This window comes from Solanum dulcamara, chromosome 12 (assembly GCF_947179165.1).
Source record: "Solanum dulcamara chromosome 12, daSolDulc1.2, whole genome shotgun sequence".
NCBI classification, from domain to species: Eukaryota; Viridiplantae; Streptophyta; class Magnoliopsida; order Solanales; family Solanaceae; genus Solanum; species Solanum dulcamara.
This window is the reverse complement of record NC_077248.1, coordinates 67071561-67090809: the sequence shown is the minus strand read 5'-3', so window position 1 is coordinate 67090809 and position 19249 is coordinate 67071561. Positions and strand designations below refer to the sequence as shown.

The 19249-nt window shown below is 31.7% G+C and overlaps 2 protein-coding genes and 1 non-coding gene across 3 annotated transcripts; all 3 read left to right on the top strand.

Annotated features, from left to right (window-relative positions):
• Positions 1 to 1897: 1897 nt before the first annotated feature.
• LOC129876330 (serine acetyltransferase 1, chloroplastic-like) lies at positions 1898 to 3161 on the top strand. The gene has a single exon (XM_055951740.1). The coding sequence runs from the start codon at positions 2009 to 2011 to the stop codon at positions 3104 to 3106; it is 1098 nt and encodes a 365-aa protein (XP_055807715.1). The 5' UTR covers positions 1898 to 2008; the 3' UTR covers positions 3107 to 3161.
• A 1230-nt stretch (positions 3162 to 4391) lies between these two features.
• Positions 4392 to 4481, top strand: LOC129877991 (small nucleolar RNA Z122). Its single transcript, XR_008763696.1, has one exon. It is a non-coding gene; the product is annotated as a small nucleolar RNA Z122 (small nucleolar RNA).
• An 8005-nt stretch (positions 4482 to 12486) lies between these two features.
• On the top strand, positions 12487 to 17995 carry LOC129876310 (heterogeneous nuclear ribonucleoprotein 1-like). Its single transcript, XM_055951721.1, has 5 exons — positions 12487 to 12672; positions 12764 to 12885; positions 13416 to 13642; positions 14259 to 15435; positions 17388 to 17995. Exons 3-5 carry the CDS (start codon positions 13418 to 13420, stop codon positions 17399 to 17401), a joined length of 1416 nt encoding a protein of 471 aa, XP_055807696.1. The 5' UTR covers positions 12487 to 12672; positions 12764 to 12885; positions 13416 to 13417; the 3' UTR covers positions 17402 to 17995.
• The last annotated feature ends 1254 nt before the right edge of the window (positions 17996 to 19249 follow it).

Genomic DNA, 19249 nt, shown 5'->3' with positions numbered 1-19249 from the left:
TAGAAAGGGTGGGCCCTATTGCTTACACTTTGGCCTTGCCTCCAGATGCTAAGATCCATCCTACTTTTCACATCTCTCAGCTCAAGAGAAAGTTCGGATCCCACACTGCTTCTGCTGTTCTGCCCTTGGTTCATTCAGATGATGGGCATGTGTTGCTAACTCCAGAGGCTAACCTTGACAGGCGATTAATCAAGCGACATGGCAAACCACTCACTCAATTGTTGATCAAATGGTTTAACACTGCTGAAGAAGACAGTACATGGGAGGATTACCAAACATTCATTCAACAATTTCCTTCTTTTAATCCTTGAGGACAAGGATGGTCTCAAGAGGGAAGTATTGATATGTGCCAATTAATAATTCCAAAATTCAGTTGGAATATAGCAGTTAGTTAGTTTAGTTAATTCGTATGTGAGTGGCACGTGATAGTTTGTTAGGTTGTTATATCATTGTAGCCCAGTAATAACTAACTATGAGCTTCTGATTTTGTTTTACAATTCTATAAATAGGAGATTAACTCCCTTGTAAAGGTATGGAATTAGAAGGAATTAGTAAAACTTCTCTCTTCTCTTTCTCAGCTTCTCTCTAGGGCACAGCTGTTCAAGAACAATTCAGCTAAATTGTTCTTTAAGCTTAGCTCAATTTCTTTCTCAAATTGTTGGTACACTTCATAATTGTTGTTGGATCAAACTCAATATGACTTTGGAGTTGAATCGAAGTTTCTTACTCATTGGAGGAACAACCATGTTCTAAGAAAAGTAGATGTATATGCATAGGACTTTGTTACTACTTTTTGATTCCCACGTTGAGCGGTAACTACTACTCATAGGAAGCATTTCACGTAAAAGTAGGACTTTTGAATCTAAGTTAATTAGACTAAAGTGGATACTGAATATAGAGTGGGAGGTGAATAAATATGACTTAATATTGAAAAAAATGCTTGAATTTATTTATGTACCGTTCAAAATTGAGTAATTTTATCTTTTGTTAGACTTTAGGTTATAGTATTACATTTGCCTTTAGAAGAAAATCTCGTTTTTGCCCCTGATTCCCTTAACAAAGCTTCACTTATTTCACTTTGAAGTTTTAAATGATAAAAATAAATACGAAATAATTTGCTAACGATAAATATACAAATGATAAAATTAAGCCATTTCCTCTCCTCCATTGAAAGTGCTATAGCTAATATGCTCATTTTTTATTTTATGCTAGATTCCAAGGTCTTGTGGTCCACATTTCTTATAAGCTATCAAAAAGATTGGTCTCAATAAATCAACATATATTAACAAAAGAAAAAGTAATGCCAACTAGTTACTTTTGAATTTTTAAAGTTCATTTTATATTCGAAAACATAAAGTATCTTGGGAAAAAGTTTTTTGATAACCCAACTCTGAATTGTTAAATACCTAAAATCATCACATGAGAATAACAGAAAATAATAATAATAATAATAATAATAATAATAATAATAATAATAATATGTTAAAATATCTTGTGTTATTTAATTAGTCATCGTGGAAAGAAACAGAGGACAGGCCTAGCCCAGAAGGCAAGTGATTATTGTAGTTTTGTTTTTTTTATCGATATTTATATTGAATTTCAATTAAATTTGAATTTATTAAAAAATATCACATTAAGGATAAAATGTTATTTAATAAAAATAACTTCAAAATTTTATATCCAAAGTAAATCAAGCCGAACAAAAAATAATTACGTGTTTTAATTAATTCTAGCATATGACATGAGATCCATCAAACTTGAAAGTGAAAAGAACTCTCACAAAGATTATTTTTATATTTATTTCTCTTTTTCTTATTCAAACTCAAAATCTTTAATTTAAGAGATTTCATCAATTCCATCCATATAATCATAAAAAAATATATATATATATAAAATAAGTTCCTATATAAATTTATTATTCCTTCATAGCCTTCTTTACCATATCCCACTTTGCTTTCACTTCTTCCTAGCCGCCACATATTCTCCTCCCTGCATACACTTTGCTTCCATGTCCACTAATTTCCTTGGATCACCATTTCTTCTCCAAAAAAATGTACTAACAATTTCTCCTTGTAACAATAAACTCTCCATTTTCACCATTAAATCTTGTTTTCAATCTTCAAGAACCAAAACCCCTAATCCAAACAAGCCTCAAATTGATGATCATGTGTATAACTACACAAAATATTGCAGACCCAATTTCGCTGACCATATTTCTCAAACACCCATTTCAGAAAAAGAGCTAAAAAACACAAAGAATGGTGGAATTTTGAAAGATTTTGAAAAAAGGGGTGTTCTTGATATGTGGTTAAAAATGCAAGATGAGGCTAGATTTGATGTTGAGCAAGAACCCATTTTGGAAAATTACTATAAAAAATCAATCTTGACTCAAGATTGTATAGAAAGTGCTTTGGCATGTCATCTGTCATTAAAATTGAGCAATTCAAGTTTACCTAGTGATGCCCTTTGTGATCTTTTCATGGGGGTGCTCATAGAGAATCAAGAATTGATTTTTGATGTTACAGCTGATTTAAGAGCTGTTAAAGAAAGAGACCCTGCTTGTGTTAGTTATGTTCACTGTTTCTTGAATTTCAAAGGGTTTTTAGCATGTCAAGCACATAGGATAGCACATAGGTTATGGTCTAAAGATAGAAAGATTCTAGCTTTAGTGATACAAAATAGGGTTTGTGAAGTTTTTGCTGTTGATATTCATCCTGGTGCTAAAATTGGTTGTGGGATTTTGCTTGATCATGCTACTGGTGTTGTTATTGGTGAAACAGCTGTGATTGGTTGCAATGTGTCAATTTTGCATAATGTGACATTAGGTGGTACTGGTAAAGTGTGTGGTGATAGACATCCAAAGATTGGTGATGGTGTGTTGATTGGTGCTGGAACTTGTGTTCTTGGAAATGTAATAATTGAAGATGGTGCTAAGATTGGTGCTGGTTCTGTTGTGCTAATGGAAGTGCCTGCTAGGACAACTGCTGTTGGAAATCCAGCTAGGTTGATTGGTGGGAAAGAAAATCCAATCAAACTTGATAAAATTCCTAGTTTGACAATGGACCATACTTCACATATGTCTGATTGGTCTGATTATGTAATTTAGACTATAGGATCGTTCGGACTTAGAAATCAAATATAATATATATTTTTTTCATTTCTCATGATAAATTATTAGAGTCAGCTTTATCGTGTTTCTCAAGTCGATTGTGTTAACACTGTTGGGATACTTTAAAGAAACTTGAGTACGTATGGGATACACTAATGCCAAAACCTTTTTTATGAACGGTTGGAGTTGCTTCATATCTTGTTCTACTGCTGTGAGATCAGTTGGTTTGGTTTTTTCTATATTCATATGATCTAGTAGTATTAAACGCATAATAAAAGCAAATCTTGGTCCGTGGAATCCCAAGAAGGCAAGTTAGGATAGCGTACATAGGGATGTGCTAACTAAGGCATATGTTACATCTATTACGAAGACGTTTTTAAGTGAAGTGACATGAAGAAAGAAGATTCACATAATCGATCTTGACTTGCTCATGATATGTAGTTGTTTTTGTTGTAGTAATACCCAAAGAAAAAAAGGGATAGCCAGGTGCACAAAACATCATGCTAAGAGGGTTTGAAAAATAAAAATATAGTTCATATGATTTGAACTTGGAATCAATAGGTGAATTTTGAACCGTAAGCCACTGAGGCAGCATCTAGTCTTGTGTTTTGCGGATTCAATAACTATATATATACACACTAAAACAAAGAAAAAAACTTATATATACCATATGATTTTTAGTACGTAGTTGTAGACATATATAATCAACAAAAATACATTATCAATCATTGTGCCTTAAATTGCAAAAAAGAACAATGAGGCCTAGAATCTTATTGGGCTTAGTACACAAAAGCCCAAACCAAATAAAAGGGCCTGTTTTACATCCGTCGGCCCACCAAGATTAGAACTAGGGCTAGGGTTTCAAAATTTTATGATAAATAAAGCTGCAACTTTACAAACTCCTCCAACCTCAATAGTTAATTTCTCTCCAGAAAATTGGAGGATTTTATTTCTTCTCTTTCACAAGGTGTTTGTTTGTCTGTTTGTTTGTTTGTTTTTCATAATTATTTGATATTCAGAACTTACTTATCTGATTAATTTAAATTCTAAATTCGCGTTGCACTAAGTCTATTAGTGCCTCTTTATCCAGAGTTGTTCATTTATTTGATATTTTAAATTCATTAGTTTGATTAATTAAGATTTATATGGTGTTTGATTTTTAGCATGAATTTTTTAAATATAAATTTTAATCCTCTAATTATAGATGGAGGAATTTTGAACTGACAAATTCAGATTTGTGCCCCAATTTGTGTAACTCGAGACTTGTGATCGAGAAAAAATTGTTGGGAAATGATGAGACTATATCGATATATCAGAGGCACAATTATTTGTGCTCTGCTGAATAAATTTTGCACGTCAGTCTGATCCCAATTCCTTCTAAATCTTTATTTCAATAATTTAGTTTTTTAAAACTAGTTTAATTAATTTTTTCTTGTTGTTAATTTGCTTACTGAAAATTTGAGATCTTTCCCGAATCTCATGTGCTTACGAGATGATTTATACATCCGACTGTCTTCTTTTCCCCTTAAGATTTGTACTTCTAAGTATGGTATAACATTTGTGTAGTTATTTTATTTTTGATCAAAAATCTTGAATTTAAATTTTAGATATGGAGAAAATTCAGTTACGAGTATTTAAAGATTGCGAAAAATAAAGTAACTCAGGCAGAACATTGCACATCAGTTGGATGCGGAAACAGGAGCTAGAAAAACTAATAGTGAATAAAATAATCTCGAAATTAGTAAATAACTCAAATCAAATATGGGAATAAAATTTATTTTAAATTTTATCTCAAAAGTTATATTCTTATCCCAGTATTAAATGAGAATTATGAATCAAGGAGTATGGTTAATACGAGCACCTATTTTACCAAAATGACTCGTGAAAAGTTATCACGCAATATAATTATTAATACTCTAAACAACTCAAGGTTAAAATTGATAAATTTTTTCAACTTATACCTTTAATATTAATTGTTTTTTTCAGTATTGCTTAATTCTAAAAAAAGAATTTCTAATAAATAATGATAATTGAGTAAATGATATCTTATACTTATTACTTTCTTAATATACATGAAAGAAGCTAAAAAGAGAATTGAAATGAGATATATACAGATATGCATGTTGTTTTTTATACTAAAATTATTTTTTTAAATTTTTTGATGAAATTTATGTCTCCGCTACTTATCAAAAGTGAATAAAGGGTATACAGGAAGAATAGTACATGTAGTAGATGTACATGAACTTTGTATCCCCTTGTGTTTCAATGTTGTGAAGGATTTGATATACAATCTACTTAGTTATCATCTCCATTTCAACAAAAAGACTCCATTCATCGTTTCCGCACGCAACATAATATTTAATGTAATTTCATAAATAAGATTTGAGAAAAGTAATATATACATATACAGTCTTACCTAGAGGGGAAACTAGGTGGGAGCAACGGATTCATCTGAATCGTCTTTGATGAAAAATTATACTTATACTTAAAGTGTAGATATATATATATATATATATATATATATATATATATATATATTAGATCGATGTTGATTCTCCTTGGTTTCTTCGTATGTTTACTTCTTTGAAAATTCAGGTCTTGTCACTGATTTTACCTCTACATTATGAAGGTAGTGAAGTTGTTTCCATTGAACCTCGGCCGAAGTAATCCAATATATATAAAAAAAACTGTATAAAAATGAAATACTACAGTAAAAAAGCTATGTTAAAATCATTAAAGAAAAAAAACAATATATAAATACTACAATAACCAAAGCAAAAAGTAATAATAAATAATAACAAGTATTTCCACACGCAAAAAGAGAAGTGCCAGACAATATGAATTATAGCTGCCTAGTAAAGATTTTTTTTGCCAGCTGCTTCTAGTTTTGGTTTCTGGCAAGCATGGGGAGACAAAGCAGGTGATGTTTGTCTAATGTTTGTCAATTTGCCCTTTGTGCAAATTTCATATTTTACCCATGTTTTGGCCTGCATGTTTACAAGTAGGGTTGAAATAGCACATGGTCATTTTGATTTTAAGAATGAATCATTGCCCTTCTTTAAGTTTGAATACTCGTAATGATTATATCACAAACACTTTAGGATGTGCTCAAGCTATGTTTTCAGAATATCGCTATACAAGTATGATCCGCTTTTGCTTAACTGATACAAAATAGTACCCCTAATCCATGCTTTAAACTATGTGTTAGTGGCAAAATAAAGAATTTCATTAAGATTGTTCAAGATATTGCCATACAATTACGATCCGTTTTTGTTCAATTGATTCATTACACTTATGCAAAAACTATAGACATGTGATTGAGTGGGGAAGGCATGAATTTTGCTGAAGTGTTTGAGATTTGTCATATATTTACAAAAATAATAATTGTTAATCTATATATACAGTATCATTTTCTATATATATAATATAAACTTTCGACAACGAAAAAGATAGCTTCCTAGTAAAGATTAATTTGCTAGCTGCCTCTATAGGTTTAGGTTTTGGCAAACATGCATGGGGAGACAAAGCAAGGGATGTCTACCTAATGTTTGTCAAATTCTCACTTTGTGCAAATTTCATATTTAGCCATGCTTTGGTTTGAAATAGTACAAGATAGATGTGGCTTAAGAATTTAAAGTTTATGATTTTTTTTAAATGATCGTAAGTTAATATTATAGCAATAAATGGATTTATAGAACAAATATTTATAGTCATGTAGTGAATTTCTTAAAATATATACATGATCTTGACAATAATCAATTCTCTAGATTCAATGTTTTTAAAAATAATTCATTGCCTTTTCTATAATTTGCATACTCGTAACAATTATATCTCTCAATCTAAAAAGAATCATAAACCTCTCATTTGAAGAAAAAAAAAAGAAGTATTTTTAATGAAGCATTAGCATGTGAAGCCATAAGAACAAAGCTAGAAATTTTACTAAGGGAACTATAACTCTATTTTAATCATATTTTTCATTTAAATTGATCTTTATTTATTTTAGGTGTCTAACTATTTTTTAAGCAATTATACTTCTATATATGAATTTGGTTGAGTAAATTTGGTACTAGACCTCACAACCCTTTAAAACATAGACCAGTCCAAGGCTTTCTTTTTTCAATTAATGATTCATAGGTGGTCCATATGGCATTGAGAAAGTAAGGCACTCAATTCACATATGAAAAATAAAAGCAAAAAAGAGTTAAAGATTTATTTCCGATCCCCCTTTCTCATTTGATGGTAGATATTAATATTGGAGCTTCCATTAATCTAAAATTATATCGTATATAACCTATTTAATAGGAAAACATCTGATTAAGAATGGATAAAACTTATCTAATATAATTCTTGGTGATGCCTTGGAAGTTAGATACGAACTCATTACCTATAAAAGACTTAATGAATTTTAAATATTATTTTTTATTTGAATTGTATATAATTATGTTCACATATATATAAATTATGCATATTCAAATAGTAAAAAATAAACAAGACAATCATTTTGTCTTCATATCTAAAGATAATATCATAATATTATTTAAATTCAGATATTTTAGGTTTTATTATTAAAACTAAATGGCATATAAGTGCTTTGAATTAAAGTACAATAAGAAAAAATGAGTTACTTGACATAGTATTTGTCAACATAGTTGGTGCTGTTGTAAATAATGATGTTATAATATTTAGAAATAATCAAAAAAACCTCATGAAAGGCTACAAATTATTCCAAAGTCTTCATGATAAAAATAGACATTGACTTGTACCACTACAACTATTATTGTTGATGTGGTTGACATTATTGTTTAATTTTTAATAGTTCTTTACTTGAATAAGCAATAAACATGCATGGATGAAGAATAAAGTATGAAAATTTGATTCTGATAATTTTTGAATTTTTTTATACGAATTTAAATTTAATATAAATTTATATAAATATTAAACTTTGAATTGAAAAATAAAAGACAAAATATTAATTAGCAAAATGCAGACATGGAAAATGAATGCCTAACAAATATATCCTCCCACTTTGTTAATAAATAAATAAATTATTCTCCCACTTTATCAAATGTGGTCCACATGTTTTACCTTGTATATTTGTAAAAGATATCATGAAATATTTACCTAGCTTATAAAATAAATTAACTTAGCAAAATAAGAAAAGGAGACAGTAAGAGAAAGAGAAAGTTAAGAAGATATCAATGTGTGTTCTTTTCATTCTTTGGCATGGCTATTTATAGCTAAATTTACAACGTTAAAGGATGAATAATTGAGTAGGAGAAAAGGTGATTAATTGGGTTAGGAGAAAAGGAAGATTAATTGGGGTAGGGGAAAAGGGTGAATGGACATCCACCATATTTATTTCATAACACTCCCCATTGGATATCCACGTGTAATGTGTCTCATTAAAAACTTTACAAGAAATAATATACATAGTTATCCTGAATACTCATAAATATTGTGTCTCGTTAAAACCTTACTAGGAAAAAATCAGTGAAAAAAAGTCTAGTGAAGAAAAAAGAGTACACACATCTGGTAATACGCCTTGAGTGCTGCCTTATTAAAACCTTACGAGAAAAAAACAGTGGGACAAAACCTTGATTAAGAAAAAATGAGTACAATGCGTATTTCACTCCCTTTGATGAGAACATCACTTAATATCTCGAAGACGGCGCATTCCAATTTTATATATCATTTTCTCAAAGGTTGAAATCGGCAATGTCTTGATAAACATATCTGCTAAATTGTCACTTGAACGAACTTGTTGGACATCTATTTCACCCTTCTTTTGAAGATCATGAGTAAAAAAGAATTTTGGTGAAATATGTTTTGTTCTGTCTCCTTTGATGTATCTTCCCTTCAGTTGAGCTATACATGCAGCATTTTCTTCATACAATATTGTTGGAACGTCTCTTTTCAAAGAAAGGTCACATGTTTCTTGAATGTGTTGAATTATTGATCTTAACCAAACGCATTTTCGACTTGCTTCAAATGGATATTATCTCGCCACAATTCCAAATTACTTGAAATTTTGAACGTAGACACAAAAAATACTATTTTAAAGTTCACTATGTCTATGTTCAAAATTTCAAGTGATTTGGAGTTGTGAAGAAAAATCTACCATTAAAAGATGTTACCGTTTTAAAATTTTGAAGAAATTTTAAGTGTCTTGTTGGGTTAGGTTGAATTCGAGTTTAAAAGATATTGAATTTTGATAACTAACTCGGATGGATGCTACTATTAAAATTTGAGGTGATTTCGTAAAAAATTAAAGAAGTTAAAAATTTGGATTTTTGGTGTTCTTCATGTGTTCTTGGTATTCTTGAAGAAGAAGAAGCCAAAAAAGTACATTTGATTCAAAATTCCAATAAAAAAAATGTTAAAAGTTGTTTAGGTGATTTTGCAAAATCGGGGTTAAAAAATAATGGCATATATGAACATTTTCTCAACCGACAATGACATAAATGAGTCAAACTTTTAATGAATGACATAAACGAGTCTTTTTTCAAAGTTCGATGGCATATTTGAGTCTTTTCCCTATATTTTTTAATAAACAACAATAACATATTTTTGTTTCACAAGTAAGGTTTGGAAGGATAGTGTATACACAAATTTAACCATTACTTCTTAGGATATAGAGAGCTTGTTTCCGATAGATCTTCAGCTCAAAAAACATCACCAAACAATTTTAAGATGGAAAATAACAAGAGAGAAGAAGCCCAAATCAAAATGTTAAAGAAAGCATGATAAATCATATTAAAAAAGAACAATCACTATAACAAAATACTATGACAAAAAACATTAAATAGTCATAGAAATAAAATAACAAGAAACTCTTAAAGTAATATTACCACATGACATAAAGGAATAAGCATGACAACTTTCCAAAACCTTACTAACCATCTACCTAATTTGCTTCCTCAATAATCTCCTATTTATGGTTATATCTTTGATAAGGTGAAGTTGCGTCGTGTCCTATTTAATTACACACTTTTGTCCAATACTTTTTTAATCTATTTCTATCTTTCGTATAAAACACTCATAGCCAGCCTCTCACGCCTCTGCACTGGAGGATCCATGCATCAATCTCCTCTTACTAATTCACACGAATCTATAATCAATCTCTATATCCACGCCTAACACCTAATTCCATCCCAATGAGAACTAAACACGAGATCTAGTAGAGAGATTTCAACCACCTCATCATAATAGTTAATTTTATTCTTTTTTGTCTTTGTACTTCAAATATTGTATCATTCTACATTAATTCTATTATATAGACAAGTTGGCCACATGTTATGTAATAATATAGGTAGGTGGCCCCCACTTAGTATTCGACGATTTGCCACAACCAAATGCTCAACAAGACCTATATGCACGTAGTCTCGTTCACGAACCGCTCCCTCCATCTACTTGTCTTATTTATTTTTTGTTCTATCGAGAGCGAGTCTGTTTGACTTAATTAATTTAAAGTAATTGATAGATATTAAGTGTTAGAAAATATTTTTAAGTTTAATAAATAAGTAATTATATGTTTAAATAAAAATAACTGCTGACTTTAGTTAAAAAGTACTGATAAAAAAAGTTTCGTTAAAATGATCAATATGTCCTCAAAGTTATTTTTTTAAAAAAAAAATTAAAATTATTTTCACATAAAAAGAGCTAATGATAATAAAAATAGAATAGATAAATATAAAATTATAAGTTGCGTTTTAAAAAGAAAATTTTGGACATTACAAAAAATACTAGGATAAAATTATATAAGTTTTAGTTTTGACTTTTGACAAAAGATGCTTATAAGTTGTAACATTATGAGTCATGAGTAATCATTTATAACTTACTATAAAATTTAAAATTTCAAGTTTATGAATTCTTACCACGATCTAAATTAATGCATAATAAGTGAATTCTCTATATAAACAAAAATTAATTAATTTTTTCATGATTCATAAAAAAAAGTTACAAGTTTTCGTGTAGACACACGCGATATATACTAGATCATTACATTTGAGCACTTTTGATATTTATCAAACACACAAATATACTAAAAATACAACTAATTTAATCAACCTATAAACTTTGCCGAACACCTTCCTAATATATTCAAAAAATTCAATCTCCTTCAATATTTATAAATACAGAGTCCGTAAAGTAAAACTTACAATTCTCATGAACACACACACGATATATGCTAAATCATTACATGTAAGCATTTTTAACATTTATTAAACGCACAAATAAATTAAAAAAAATACAATTAATTTGACCAGCTTATAAACTTAATCGAACACCTCATTAATTTATTCAAGAATTTCAATTCCCTTCAATATTTATATATACATGATCTAAAAAGAAAAAGTTACAATTCTCGTGAACACACATGCGATATATACTAGATCATTAAATGTAAGCACTTTTAACATTTATCAAAGCACAAATAAACTAAAAAAAAATACAATTAATTTAATCAGCTTATAAACTTCGCCGAACACTTTATTAATTTATTCAACAATTTCAATTCCCTTCAATATTTACATATACATGATTCGTACAGAAATAGTTACAATTCTCGTGAATACACAAATGACAGGTACTAGGTAATTTCATTAAACACTTTTGTCATTTATAAAAGCACAAAATAAACTTAAAAACTACAATTAATTTAATCAGCTTATAAACTTAGCCGAATACTTCATTAATTTATTCTACAATTTCAATTCCCTTCGATATTTATATATACATGATTCGTAAAGAAAAAGTTACAATTCTCATGAATACACACGTGATATGCACTAGATCATTACATTATAAGCACTTTTAACATTTAGCAAACACACAAATAAAAAAAAATTACAACTAATTTAACTAGCTTATAAACTTAACCGAACACCTCAATAATTTATTCAACAATTTCAATTTCCTTCAATATTTATATATTATATACATGATTTGTAAAGAAAAAATTACAATTCTCGTGAACACACACGCGATATGTACTAGATCATTACATGTAAGCACTTTTAATAATTATCAAAAATACAAATAAATTTTAAAAAATACAATTAATTTAATCAGCTTATAAATATAATGGAACACCTCAATAATTTATTCAACAATTTCAATTGCCTTCAATATTTATATAATATATACATGATTTTGTAAAGAAAAAATTACAATTCTTATATGTATTAAATCATTACATATAAACACTTTTGATAATTATCAAATACAAAAATAAATCTAAAAAAATATAACTAATTTAATCGGCTTATAAACTTACTCGAACATCTTAGTAATTTATTCAAGAATTTCAATTCCCTTCAATATATACAAAAAAAAAAAGTGAAATAAAAAGATGAGAGGGACATTTGGGGAGAGAAAGAGAGAGGGGAAGAGAGGTAGAGGATGAGCACTCACATCCTCTGTTTTTACCTTATTCCTACAAAATAATAATTATAATAATAACTATATAGTTATACACCTCTTTTTAGATCTCTGGTTATAGTTTCTAACCATTTTCCCAATTTGGGTTTTTTCTTGAAAAAAATGTTCAATCTTTACAAATGGTATGAGAAGCTATTTATGATTTGAAACTTTTCTTTTTTGTTTTTGAGTCTTGTTCTTGCATCTGATCTGTTAAAGTTTTGATTTTTTCAGACACATTGGATTGGTTTTTGATTGATTGTACCAGGATCCATGTTCTTGGATTGAATCCAACACTTCCCACTTGCTGTCTGATCAGTATCCCCACTTGGGGTCTGCCTGATTTGCTAGATAAGGTCCGTTTTTTTTTGTTTTGTTTATCCACATTTTTGGATCTTTTTTTAATTGGGGGTATTGGGGAGGGGATTACAAGGTGGGAGTCGAACCGTAATCGATAAGGTGAAAGTTCATATAGCCAACTAACTGAGTTACTAAGATTTCCACCTGTGGGGTGTTTTAAATTCCCAAGATTTTTGTTATATCAAGTTGGTAATCATGTGCCTATGTTGTTATATTTGATTCAGATGTAGGCAATTTTGCTAATACAGATTCATAGTGATTGAATATGTCTAGTAGTAGTAATAATTTTTGGATTAGTTTGTGCAAGATGTGATTTTGTTATGTGGGTGAAACTTATTTTGTGGATATTGAACTTATGATTGCAGAAATAAAAGTGTTTTTTTTTAATGTTGAGTGGAAGAATTTTGCTCAAATTCTCAGTGATTGTCTAGTAGTGGTATTAATTTTTTGCATTAGTTTGTGCAAGATGTGATTTTGTTATGTGGGTGGAACTTTATTTTTGTGGATATTGAACTTATGATTGCAGAAATGATGGAGTCAGATCTTGGTAAGCTATTCATAGGTGGGATTTCTTGGGACACAGATGAAGATCGTCTTAAAGAATATTTCAGCTCATATGGAGAAGTGGTGGAAGCTGTGATCATGAGGGATCGTAATACTGGTCGTGCTCGTGGATTTGGTTTTGTTGTCTTTGCTGATCCTGTTGTTGCTGAAAGAGTAGTTAAGGAGAAGCATATGATTGATGGCCGAACGGTAGTTGTTCTTCTCTTTTTCATCTTTAATTACTATAGCCAAGCCCAACTTGTTTGTAGTTGAAGCATAGTTGTTGCTGTTCTTGTTGTTTATCTTGGATATTAGAGTGAAATGGACATACAAGATTCATAAAGCCGATCCCAACTAGTTTGAGATCGAGCCATAATGGTTGTTATTGTAGTATTTCATCTGAGAGATTAGAGTAGTGTACATTATCACAGTTTACCTAAATGTGAACTGTCCCGGGAAGCTGTAATGGAAGGTTTATGCTAAATGATTGGTTGCCCTTTTGCAGCAGCTAGTTGATAGAGACCTCTTGTTTACATGAAACTTACATACACTTGGAAGAGTCTTTATCCAAGGGATAATCATCTCTATCTATGGAGCTTTGAAGCAACGGTAGAGTTGTCTCCGTGTGACCTCTAGGTCATGGGTTCAAGTTGTGGAAGCAACCATTAATGCTTGCATTATGGTAGGCTTGTCTAGTAGGCTTGTCTACATTACACCCCAAGGGGTGTGACCTTCCTCGGACCCTGCTAATGCGGGATGCTTTGTGCACCAAACTGCCTTCTTCTTTTTTAATCTCTACAAGTAATAAATTGCTTCCGATTTTCAGGTTGAGGCAAAGAAGGCTGTTCCTAGGGATGATCAACAAATAATAAATAGAAACAATAGCAGCATTCAAGGATCTCCAGGTCCCGGACGCACAAAAAAGATATTTGTAGGAGGCTTAGCATCTACTGTCACGGAGAGTGATTTTAAGACATACTTTGATCAGTTTGGTACAATCACAGATGTCGTAGTGATGTATGACCATAATACTCAGAGGCCAAGAGGGTTTGGATTTATAACTTATGATTCAGAGGATGCAGTTGATAGGACATTGTTTAAGACTTTTCATGAACTAAATGGTAAAATGGTTGAAGTAAAGCGTGCTGTACCAAAGGAGCTATCTCCAGCGCCTAACCGCAGCCCTCTCATGGGATACAACTATGGACTCAATAGAGCCAACACCTTCCTCAACAACTATGCTGCTCAGGGTTATAATCTAACGTCGGTTGGAGGATATGGGGTTAGCATGGATGGCAGGTTTAGTCCAGTTGCCGGTGCTCGTGCCGGTTTCTCTCAGTTTGCTTCTCCTGCTTATGGAATGGGTGTCAATTTGGACCCGGCGTTAAGCCCCACTTTTGCAGGAGCTTCCAACTTTAGCAATAATCTTGGTTATGGACGAATACTAAACCCATATTTCGGTGCAAATTCAAGCAGATACACTACTCCTATTGGATATAGCACAAGCAACAATAGAGCGGATTCTTTTCTAAGCTCCCCAACCAGGAATTTATGGGGAAATATTGGCCTCAATGCTTCAGCAAGTTCTGGTGGTCCAGGTTCATTTGTAGGCTCTGGAAGCGGAAATTATGGCGTCTTTGGGAATAACAATGCGAATTGGGGTTCTCTTATTTCCGTTCCAGGCGGTAATTCTTCTGGATATGGTGGTGGGAATTTCAGGAGTGGGGAAAATAGTTATGGGCTGGGATCTGGAGGACTTGGAAGAAACAATGCTGCTACAACTTCATCGTTTACAGCATCAACTGGTGCTTACAGGGGGTCTTACGGAGATCAATTCCGTGGTGCTTCGGTGTATGGTGATCGAACTTGGCAAGGTGTGCCTTCTGATGCAGATGGTTCTGCTTCATTTGAATATGGTCTTGGAAATCCAGGAGATGTTTCTGCTAAAGATTCTGAGGATTATATCGGAAATTATAGTATTGCAAATAGACAATCGAATAGAGGTAACATTATACTTCCAATCACCTCCCTTGGTATTTATTTGATAATTTTTTTTGCATCTTGACCATGAGCCCATCTTTTGGAGTATGTTGCTTTGAAATTTGAGATATATCTTGTTATATTTCCAGATATTGGTTATACAGATACATAAACTGCAGTCCTCTAGATTTAATCTTATCATTTTATAAAAACAAACCCTATACAACAAGGAAATCAGACCTTTCCTTTGGCAGGATCCTAGCTTGGAAAACATTAGAATGTCGGACAAACTAGTGTACAAAAGGTCCATCGGTATCCTTTTCGATAGTACTCTCTTTTAAGTTCAAAATTTGAGCTCATTTTATAAAAAACACTAGGTGATTTCCTCTCATCTGTCTTAGCCTTGGTGGACAAAGTTACCTTGTATTTGTTGTTGGTGGGAGGTGGTAGGTATCCCGTGGAATTAGTCAAGTTGCGTGGAAGCTGGCCCAGACACTACGGTCATTTAAAAAAAAGTTACTGAGTGGAAAATTTGAAGTTTGGAGGAGTCAAAACATAAAGAAAATGCCGTCTTGCACCCTACTTTTGTAACTGTAGTAACTTTCATTAAATTTCATGTGAAATTTGAACAATGCCTTGGCCCTTGGGATCCCGACCATTTACCTTTTCCTGCCTGAAGAAAGAAGAACAAGCTGTTCAAGCATCTTCAGCCAAAATATTTGTAGATAACGGGCATGTATCTTCTTATTTTTTTCTATTTTGGTTTTTGGCGACCTTGCATATTCTTCTTCTTCAGATGAGGCAATCTATGCCTAAAAAAAAATACCAAAACTCCTGGCCAATCTTAACCAATGACAAAACAAAGATGGATTGGATCGAGAGGCGATGCTTATGCCCCATTCCTTTATCAAAGTCTAGTACTTATGTTGCAAGTCAGTCTCTTCAGGTGGAGTTAAAGTAGAAGTAATGCTGAAAGTTACTAAGTTTATAAAGTTCTAACTTCTATATCTGTTCTGGTTTAAAAAGAAAAGAATAATTGTAGTTTTGATTATCATAGTTTAAGCAACGAGAATGGTTTTCATGATCAAGATTAAATAGCAGAGAGAGCCTTGTCACTATGGTGATGGGTGGTGAGGAAACTGGGAAAATTGCCTAGGGACCTGTCTAGTGCGGAAAAGGTCATCTTCACTATTCATCCACTCTAAATACACATGTGTATACGCGACAACATGGATGTGGGCGAATATTATTTTTCACCTTGACCATATTTGTGGATGGGAAAAGGCCATCTACAACTTGTAACCCACCTCGAATTGTACGTGCAGGCGCACACATGCAGAGACTCATAAAGTAATATTTATATACAAAGGTATGGTAAGGGGGAGACGGAATATGTTTTTCCTCCCTTTTCCAGCTCCCATTACTATCCCTGGCCATAAGACTCATTTGTGGTCACGAGTTACCCAGACTATCCAACAAACACTAGTGACTAAAAAGGCAGCATTGGATCCTGCATAGAGGTGGAGCTTGAATAGGGGTTATAGGTTTGGCCGGACCCAATAGCTTTGGTCCAAACTTTGTATTTATCTTAAGAAATTCATTAATATATACAAATTATTAATTTAGAACTCAGTAACTTAAAAAGACTAAAATCCGGAGCTTTAAATTCTGGCTTCGCATCTGCATGCATGTTATGGGGTCACTATTTTCAGCTGACAGCAAAAGCAGCCTTACTCATATATGTAGATTGTCGACAAAACTTGTTTTATCTCGTATACACTAATAAAAAGTTTGTCTTCAATTAGAGATATATGATACCGGTTTGTCATCATTTCTGTTAAACTTGCGGTTGGATGCATAAACTAAAGCAATGTACATATATTATCTTTCTCCAGCAAAAGTTAATACTTGAAAGAATGCTATTTGTTATTCAGAAAATGAGATAGCTCATATTTTTCCTTTTGACTATTTCCAGGAATTGCAGCATAGGAGATTTCGTTATTTGGATATCTGAAGATACTTAGGAGAACAGACTTATAAAAAGAAATGGAAGTCGATGTTTATATAGTATCCCTCACAATATATATACATATATATATATATATATATATTTCGGATATAAGAAAGCTGATCTCTAGAGCTAGTGAGGCGCTTGTCTAGTTTTAAAGGTGTTTTATGACAGTTTGAAGTATCAATATAGTAAAAGCAATATAGGCTCTTTTTCAGCACTCGATCGAGATGTATATCAGGTTGCAAGGTATACATGATACCGTCTGTTGTAGTTGATGTCTGTGTTTGTGCACCCCCACGATAAGACCTGTACCTCTGGTACTATGTTGAGCGTTAGAGTTGTCATTTTTATATTCTTTTTTTAACGTTTTGTTCACTGTAGTGACCGGCAAAGTTGCTGGCGTTTGTTCTTATAGTTTCCCCTCTTTTTCTGGGATTTCATTTCTTTCAGATTGTATGTGAGGTCATGTTTGATTTACTAGTGTGAAACAATTGGGAATACCAACTTAGGATCCCATCAAATAAGTACCGAATATTTTGATTCATTTGATACTGCAGATTTTGTAAACAATATATTTGAAGCATTATGTTTGTGTGTGGGACTATATTGCACATGAAAGCATTATGTTTGCTTGCATGGCTTATCCCTGAGTGCTTCTTTCAAATCATCCATGTTGAAGTTTGTTTTGACTTTTGTATGGTTCTTATCGAGGTCATGACCCTAGATAGGAAGACATGAAGGTCGAGAATTAAGGTAGAAGGTTAGTAGATAGTTGAGCATTGTCTAGTTCTTTTATTAATATTTGTTGTTTTCTTTGCTTTAGTTATCATATTATTTGTTGTTGCTACTTGTTCTCTTCTTAGTATGGATTTTTCGCTATTATATTTGTTTTATATACTTAATGTTTGGTATGCTTAGTCGAGTCGAGGGTCTATCAGAAACAACTTTTATGTCTTTATAAGATAAATAAGGCTACATATGCACCATTTTCTTCAGATTCCACTTGTGGGAGAAATTAGTACAAGAAGCCGTGGATACACTTCTTGATAATGGAATCCGGGTTACACTGGATATGTTGTTATTTGCTATGTTGCTCAGACTCTTCAAAATAATCATTGCAACCATATCAGATTCTTAAAAAATGCACTATTATTGGAGGTTCTGACATGCACCAAACAACATTTTGAAGAATTCGAACAACATAACAAAAAAACACATAAACCTTCAAAATAAAGAAGCACAAAAGTCAAAACAAACCTCAACATGATTTAGTTGTTTTCTCTTTTATTTTCACGCAAAGGTTTGGTGTTACAACTTACAGAGTTGATTGATAGCACAAGATTGTGAACTTTCTTAACCTTTTGGAGATCATGAATACAAATCCACCTTGTTGATGTCAATGTTTTTAAAAGCAAAAGGCTCAAAGAAACGATAGATCCACGAGGCTTGAAGCAAAAAGGGAGAAATAAAAAGTACAACTTCTTAAAGGTGAATTATTCAATTTATGAAAAATCAAAGGCACTACACATATATGAATTTTGGTATTATAATAGTCAAATTTCAACATTCAATTTGCAACTATGCCTATACTAATCTTTCAACAACTAAAAATTGAGATTTAAAGAATTGATCCTTTTTATTGGAGATTACTTTATGCGTCATTGTTTGAAGCACTTCTATCATAAGCGCATATCTTTTGCCATGAAGTCTAAACCTCTGGCTTGGGCGGCATCTTCGCTTTAAGCGATGAAGTGATGACTTTTAATAGCTATTACATTTATTCCTTTTTGTTAGTAAAGTTTTGACGTAAAAATGAAAACAACAAT

Bases quoted from the DNA above. Each gene is read 5' to 3' on its own strand.
- LOC129876330 (XM_055951740.1), top strand. From the start codon at position 2,009: ATGTCCACTAATTTCCTTGGATCACCATTTCTTCTCCAAAAAAATGTA.
- LOC129876310 (XM_055951721.1), top strand. From the start codon at position 13,418: ATGATGGAGTCAGATCTTGGTAAGCTATTCATAGGTGGGATTTCTTGG. The intron at 13,643-14,258 runs GTAGTTGTTCTT...TCCGATTTTCAG, and splicing joins ATATGATTGATGGCCGAACG to GTTGAGGCAAAGAAGGCTGT.